Source organism: Sinocyclocheilus grahami, unplaced genomic scaffold (genome assembly GCF_001515645.1).
Source record: "Sinocyclocheilus grahami isolate Dianchi unplaced genomic scaffold, SAMN03320097.WGS_v1.1 scaffold720.1, whole genome shotgun sequence".
NCBI lineage: Eukaryota > Metazoa > Chordata > Actinopteri > Cypriniformes > Cyprinidae > Sinocyclocheilus > Sinocyclocheilus grahami.
In genome coordinates, this window is record NW_015505899.1 from 953,158 (window position 1) to 961,083 (window position 7,926).

At 43.2% G+C, this 7,926-nt stretch overlaps 1 protein-coding gene across 2 annotated transcripts; it reads left to right on the top strand.

The window, feature by feature from the left end:
* Nucleotides 1–5,590: 5,590 nt before the first annotated feature.
* h1m (linker histone H1M) lies at nucleotides 5,591–7,715 on the top strand. Of its 2 annotated transcripts, XM_016244494.1 has the most exons (6): nucleotides 5,591–5,740; nucleotides 5,866–6,146; nucleotides 6,238–6,245; nucleotides 6,636–6,736; nucleotides 7,243–7,286; nucleotides 7,392–7,715. In XM_016244494.1, the coding sequence occupies exons 1-6, from the start codon at nucleotides 5,659–5,661 to the stop codon at nucleotides 7,617–7,619; spliced, it is 744 nt and encodes a 247-aa protein (XP_016099980.1). In that variant the 5' UTR covers nucleotides 5,591–5,658; the 3' UTR covers nucleotides 7,620–7,715. The 2 variants fall into 2 exon arrangements, with proteins under 2 accessions (XP_016099980.1, XP_016099981.1); XM_016244495.1 differs by lacking the exon at nucleotides 6,636–6,736 and having other exon boundaries at nucleotides 6,238–6,334.
* Nucleotides 7,716–7,926: the final 211 nt, after the last annotated feature.

Sequence of the window (7,926 nt, forward strand, 5' to 3'; positions counted from 1 at the left end):
CTCCTTGTCGCCGCGTAACGCTAGCGACGGACGCGTCCCTCACTGGTTGGGGAGCGGTCATGAGTGGCCACCCTGCCCGCGGTCTGTGGAGTGGTCGCCATCTCACGTGGCACATCAACTGCCTGGAGATGCTGGCCATGTTTCGAGCTTTGAAGCACTTCCTCCCGGACCTAAGAGATCGTCATGTGCTGGTGCGCACCGACAACACAGCGGTGGTCTCTTACATCAACCACCAGGGAGGTCTGCGTTCACGCCCCTTGTACAAGCTGGCGCACCAGATCCTTGTGTGGTCCCAAGAAAAACTCCTTTTGTTGAGAGCAGTGCATATTCCTGGGCATCTAAATATGGGGGCAGACATCCTGTCGAGGCAGGGGCCGAGGCCCGGGGAATGGAGGCTTCCCCCCGAGGTGGTGAAGCAGATATGGAGAATTTTTGCTTTGTATTGGCCAGACCTGTTTGCGACTAAGATGACATCGCATTGTCCCCTCTGGTTCTCTCTGACTCATCCAGCCCCACTGGTTCACAGCTCCACTGGTTCACAGCTCAGGAGGGATCTCCTCTCACAGGCGAAGGGTACGATTCTCCACCCTGGCCCGGAGCTGTGGAAGCTGTGGGTGTGGCCTCTGAGGGGGCACAACTCGTAGCTTCCGGTCTCTCAACTGAATTTGTTGAGACCATCCTCCAATCCAGAGCTCCCTCTACAAGGAAACTGTACGCCTTGAAGTAGGAACTTTTAACTTCTTGGTGTGGAGATTGCCAGTTCGACCCAGTTAACTGCCCGGTTGGTACAGTGCTGGAGTTCCTGCAGGCCCGTTTCTCCGCAGGGTCCACCCTGAAGGTCTACGTGGTGGCCATTGCGGCCTACCATGCCCCTCCCTGTGATCAGTCGGTGGGCAGACACCCCTTAGTTACACGTTTCCTCTGCAGTGCACTGAGGCTGAGGCCCCCGGTACGATCTCGCGTCCCCATGTGAGACCTGGCTGTGGTGTTAGAAGCTCTCTGCAAGCCTCCATTTGAGCCTATTGAGGAGATTTCTGATCACTTTCTCTCTATCAAAAGGTCTACGTGGGGGCCATTGCAGCCTACCACGCCCCTCTCGGTGGTCAGTCGGTGGGCAGACACCCCCTAGTTACACGTTTCCTCCGCGGTCCGCTGAGGCTGAGGCTGAGGCCCCCAGTGCGATCTCACGTCCCCACATGGGACCTGGCTGTGGTGTTAGAAGCACTCTGCAAGCCTCCATTCGAGCCTATTGAGGAGATTTCTGATCACTTTCTCTCTATCAAAACTGTTTTCCTTCTGGCGATATCTTCCTTAAAGAGAGTTGGGGATCTGCAGGCCCTCTCACTGGCCCCTTCCTACCTAGACTTTGTGCCTGGCTTGGCCAAGGCTTTTCTCTACCCTCGAGCTGATTATGTTCCTAAAGTCCCCTCTGTCACGCCACAGCCTATCATACTTCCGGCCTTCTGTCCTCCTCCCTTCAGGGAACCTGACCAGCAGAAGCTCAATTGTATGTGCGAGCACTGGGCCCATATGTCCACAGAGCTGCCCTGTGGAGAAAGGTGGACCAACTGCTTGTGTGCTATGGTCCCCCCAAGAGAGGTCTTCCTGCTACTAAACAGACCCTCAGCCGGTGGATAGTTGATGCCATTTCTACTGCTTATGAGTCCTCTGATCTCCCCTCGCCTCTGGGGGTCAAGGCTCACTCGACTCGAAGTGTGGTGGCCTCCAAGGCCTTTTTGGCAGGTGTGTCCATGCAGGACATCTGCAACGCAGTGGGATGGGTCCTAAACATGCACTATAAGAAAAGAAAAATCAGTAGAAAAACAGAAAATTTACTTACTGGTAATTTTCTTTAAAGGAATATCCCTTAACCCTGAAAACCAACACAGTGTAATTCACAGTAATTCAAATACGGGTCAAATTCATGTGATAAAACAGTTTGCAAAACGTTGTCATATTAACAGTACACTGGGCCCCACACTATCAGACTTTGCTTAGAGTGTGGGTTAGCTAGCATATTCTATAGCATTATATTTAGTTTTATGTAAAAATGGTATGTCCTGGTATGTTGTGATACCCATAAAAGTGGGCATCATTCACTTGCTAACTTTTTAAATAGTCACACTTGAAAAAATGGGTACACTAAGGGTACATTTACACAACGGAGATTGTACTAAAAATGGTTTTTTTAAATGTTTCGCACACGGGTGACAACATTGTCACACAGATATGCGAAAATGACAAGAAGGTCAGTAGTTGACACTTTGTAAAGAAACATTATGTGCCTATTGTCAGAGTTCTGTTAGACTGGACTCTCAAGTTTGCTTTTTTTCACCGTTGTCATGGTTATTGATTTGATTTCGTCATTAGGTTCAGCTGTGTCTTATTAATTATCCTTGTTTGGTCTGTCTATTTAAATTGGTGTCTGTGCAGTTTGAGTTTGTTGGGTCTTAAGTTAACATTGTGTATGTGTCACCAGCCTTCTCATTCTGGATTAACCTGTGTGGACTTATTAAAGACTATAAGCCTTCATCTTCATGTGTGTGCGTGTTCATCGACACAAACCATTACAGAAGACCCGACCTAACAAGTGAAAGTGGCGTGTTTGTGTTTTTGTTTCATTTTTGTTTTTTGAACAGTCTGTTTTGTTTCTTTTATTCATGGATTATTTCGCCACCGTTAACCTGCTTTGCCTGGAGCAGTGGAACCACTCCCTCGAGGAACACTTGGAGGAATTCCTCGGTCTAGTACATATGACCACCTTCCCAGGTGACTGCTCTTGTACGTACAGCACTTGTCCGGGGAAGGTCTTCGAGTGAGTTTCGCGGACTACATCGGGTGGGTGCTGGTGTCATGTGGATCATCCTTGATAGTGGGATCAGCAGATGACGACACCAGCCCCACTCCGGACCACGAGCCCAGCCAGCAATCACCCCGCTGTGCGGAGCATCAGCCTGAGCCCACTGCAGACGGAGAGCCAGCGCCCGCCGCGACTGACGAACCATTGCCAACGAGAGTGACAGAGCTGAGGATCGCCCTGGAGCCAGAGCCTCATAAAGAAACTGACCAGGTGCGAGAGCTGGCTTTAATGCACGCGACAGTGGAGCGCGTGGGAATGGAGGAATGCCCCACCCACTGCACCACCACTGAGGGTGAGCTAAGGCAGGACTCGGGAGACTTTTTTTTCTGAAGTACCCAGTCTTCCGTCATCATCTGCCTGTCATTTATGAACCATCTGTCTGTTTGCCCTGAACTGTCTGTCTGCCCTGATCTGTCTGCCTGTATGACAACGACCACAGAAGTCGTTCCCCTGTCACTGGTGCTCCTGGTGAACTCCCGCCCAGCCTCCCTCTCCCACCACCTCTGCATTAGTCCTCACCATCACCACCGCTGTCTCCTGGCAGCCCCTCATCTCACCCTCAGTCCACCATCTGTGCGGTGATTTTATTTTGTCATTAGGTTCAGCTGTGTCTTATTAATTAACATTGTTTGGTCTGTCTATTTAAATTGGTGTCTGTGCAGTTTGAGTTTGTCGGGTCTTAAGTTAACATTGTGTATGTGTCACCAGCCTTCCCATTCTGGATTAACCTGTGTGGACATATTAAAGACTGTAAGCCTTCATCTTCGTGTGCATGTTCATCGACACAGACCGTTACACCTATAGACTGAACAAGTCATATGCATGATGTCACGCGTTTCACAAATTTGCAGCATTGTAGTTTACACAGAGATGACAACGGTAATATTTTCAAAAACTTGCACTTTTAAAATCCGTTTTCAAAAGTCATTTAAATTTAAATTATCATTGTCATTTAAATTAATGGCCAAAACCCATAACGTTTTCCATTTTACTTAAAAATGGTGTACTGTTAACAGCCCCGAATTGAACGAGGACCACACAATACCACACTTTGAAGTCATTCCGAACACAAGAAACATAGAAACATGTGACTTCTTATTAGCAGATTCATGACAAATGAAAACAATGTTTTCTAAAATCAGCTCAAAATTGTCAAACATATTTAATATATTCCCACTGGATCGAATCATACAAACACCATGCGATTTTCTATGAAATCTGTGAAAATTCAAACATGCACTTGCTCTGACTTTCAGCAATTAGTGTTGACTTGTCCAGACTTTAAATGTAAACTACGCCAGAGCGCGTACATACCGCGCGCACAAAGACAGTTGGACATAGTGGTGTATTAGAGGTAAAAAATTATATAAATACTGTTCGGTTTCTGGCACAAACCGATCGTTTCGTGTCTTAGGACATCAATGTGTCGTCATGAGCCGCAGGGTTTAATTTGGATTTGTCTGTGCATGTTTTTTTTACACGCAAGCCTATTATTATATACATAAACAAAATGTTATGACAGAGTGCAAAAACCTATCTTCCAAACTATGTCTTTAACCAAATACACTTTGATAACCGATACTGATTTATATTTCAGAGCTATGAGGATGGATTTCGCGGGAAATTGCATACATACATCACTCGTTCTTGCGTGTCATACACAGATTAAAGTAGCTCCGGTTGTGAGTAGTGTGAAGGTGAAAGTTTGTTGTCACAACGAATGAGGAAAATTGGCCATGGATCATCAAAACGTCAAACCTCAGGGGCATGTTTCATAAAACAAGCCAGGCTTATTTCCGTTAGTCTGACTTATTTTGAACCAAATCAACTGGCAATAAATCAGACTAATTGAAATAAACCTGGCTTATTTGGTAAATTTGTTTTATGAAACAGCCCACAGGAGAATTACCTGTTGTAAAAACACGAAAAAAACTTATTTATTTGTTATTAATTGCTCAGACATGGAGGAGAGCCAAAGCACAACCAAAATAATGTTCTTCCCGAAGACACATGCACATTACATATCGTATCTTTTACCAACTTTATGAAAATATAAATAAATAAATAAATAACTGATTGACAAATATACAAACGGCATACTTTCCTAGGAATTTCTTTATTTTGCAAATGTATCATAAATTGTTATCAACTCTAGGACCATAAATAAGATAATCCAGGAAGATGGATAAATATGCATTATGTAATATGTTAGAATTCCTGGAGTAATACTTTACAATAAGGTCTAATTTGTTAACATTGCTGATCTGAACTAACAATGAGCTATAGTTTTACAGCATTTTGTTAATGAGTTAGCCTATTTGAAATAGTTAGCCTATTTATTATGTATTAACTAGTGTTGAGATACAACTTTTGATTAAAAGAAAACATTAGCAAATATTCAAATGACCATTAATTAAGATTAATAATTGCTGTATTGTTCTTTGCTAGCTCATGTTTATTAACTTTCGCAATGTAATGTTAACAAATAAAACCTAAAGTATTAACATTCCACAGAAAATACACATTAGAATCAAAGGATCTGTCATGTTAAAACTCTTCTAGAACATTTTTGACAAGGTACACAAGCAGAACACTTGGAAAGGAAACAGCAGACATATTCTCAACCAATCAAGTTAATGTGGCTAATTAATTGGGGACAAACGACGTAATGATGAACAGGTGACAGACAACAACAGAGGGTGCTTTCTGTTAATAAAACAGACACACACGCGAGTTGGACTCATGCTGCAGTGACTTAAGTTTGTTTTTAGTTTAGTAGCCTCACATTTGTTTTTGAAATGCCTCCTAAAAAAGCTTCTGCAGAGCCAACTGCTGCAATCCCAAAGGAGTCTGAGAATGGAACCACTGAAACAAAAACAGGTTTGTAAGCAGTTCCGTGAGGTTTGCCAAGTCCTAAATTAATTCTTGTATGTTCCTATTAGGATTTGTTTTAGTAGGTTATGATTTCTGTTTCCCTTTATGACTTCTTTTAAATCTTGGTTCAGATGCTTCTGAAAGTTCAAGCAGTAAGACCGCTGGACGTAAAGTTTCTCCACACCCATCCACGATGGAGATGGTGAAAGAAGCTCTGAAAGAGCTGGATTCCAGAAAGGGTGTTTCGGCTCAGGCCATCCGGGGTTACATAAAAGAGAAGTACACAACCGTGGATGAGACAAGGCTGAAGTTTATGGTGCGTCGAGCCCTGAACAAAGGCATCGAGACTGGTGTGTTTGTGAGACCTGCAAATTCTGGGTCAACAACAACCGGTGCCCAAGGACGCTTCCGGGTAACTTCCAGTTTCTGGCATCCTTTTATGAATCATTGTTAGGGTTTCTAATATATTTCTATTCCTGATATTGTTACCATGTCTCTTTCAGATTGCTGCAAAGGAGGCTAAGGCGCAGTCAAAGGAAAATGCTGATCCCAATGTACAGAAGGCATCTAAAGCTAAGGCAACTAAAACCAAGGGTGAAGGTAAAGTTTATACACTGTTTTCTTAATTGTAGGATTGACTTTAAAACAACTCCCCCGGATATTGTTAGTGTACTTCTAATAACAAAGGAATTAAGTAGTGCATTGAAATGCTGTTTTCCTTTTGTTTGCTACTTAATACAGTGGAAAGCTATTTATTGGATCCCTTGCAATTTTTCATTCTCTAGTTGATGAGCATTTGCAGCCAATCAAACGTTCTTGCATTTAAATATGCACTGCAGTTATGTTAATCAAAAGACTGCAGTTTTTATGAACCAATCATTAAGCTTCATAATTCATTATTCAAGACCAAAGCAAAGGAGGCTAAGGCGCAGTCAAAGGAAAATGCTGATCCCAATGTACAGAAGGCATCTAAAGCTAAGGCAACTAAAACCAAGGGTGAAGGTAAAGTTTATACACCGTTTTCTTAATTGTAGGATTGACTTTAAAACAACTCCCCCGGATATTGTTAGTGTACTTCTAATAACAAAGGAATTAAGTAGTGCATTGAAATGCTGTTTTCCTTTTGTTTGCTACTTAATACAGTGGAAAGCTATTTATTGGATCCCTTGCAATTTTTCATTCTCTAGTTGATGAGCATTTGCAGCCAATCAAACGTTCTTGCATTTAAATATGCACTGCAGTTATGTTAATCAAAAGACTGCAGTTTTTATGAACCAATCATTAAGCTTCATAATTCATTATTGGTGTAAATGAGCCTTGGCATTAAAAGCCCTTGTTCAGTATTTGTAAGTCTAGTCTGTACCAAAATTATAGTTATGGCAGTTACTGGTGAGGGGTGGTGTGTTTTTTGTTTTTTTTTAAATGGTAGATTCTTTTTAGTTGAGCATAACCGTGCCTTTTTGGCAAGTTTTACCATGTTCGGTTTTCTCTTCCATTATCCATCCAAGGAAAAAGCAAAGAGAAGTCCACAAAGAAAAAGGAGGCCGCAGACGTGAGTTCTGTGTCTTATTTTCACCTTCTACATGAGCAGACACTCTCGGCTGTGAAGTCTAAATGCGCACCCACCCCCTTTCTATCGTTCCTCCCGTTCTCCTAGGATGCTATGCCTGAGAGAGATGGCACTGCCTCAAAGGTGGCTCCTGCTAAGAAGCCAAAGGCGAAGAATGCTGCAGGGGAGGGTGGAACTGAGCCCAAACTGAGCAAAGCTAAAAAAGCATCAAAAGGAGTTGAGGAACCAGTGGTTAAAGCTGGAAAGAAAACCGCAGAGGAGGGTGAATCGGGAGAGAAAGGTGCTGCAGCCGCTACGAAAGCCCCGGGGAGATGAGGAAAAAAAGTGATTGCAGGGACTTGAACGGTTTTTATTCCGTACGTAGTTTTATCTGTGCACTTGTTTACCAAATAAAGATTTTTACTAGAAAAATGTGGAACTGTTTCCTTTAATCTGGTGGGAGAGGGGCAATGGTTTAAAGCTCTTCTGAGGTGGTTAGGACTAGGTTAATGGTTAACTGTCAGCTAATGAGGGTTTTTGGAGCCATGTCATAGTGTTACACTAAAAATCTGTGGACCTTCTGAATCGACAGCTGTGGTTTTCAGAACTTTGTTTTTAAAAAGTACAACTTAAACAATTACAA

Coding starts and splice junctions, on each gene's coding strand:
- h1m (XM_016244494.1), top strand. CDS start 5,659: ATGCCTCCTAAAAAAGCTTCTGCAGAGCCAACTGCTGCAATCCCAAAG. Junction 5,741..5,865: donor AACCACTGAAACAAAAACAG/GTTTGTAAGCAG, acceptor ATCTTGGTTCAG/ATGCTTCTGAAAGTTCAAGC. Junction 6,737..7,242: donor AACTAAAACCAAGGGTGAAG/GTAAAGTTTATA, acceptor TATCCATCCAAG/GAAAAAGCAAAGAGAAGTCC.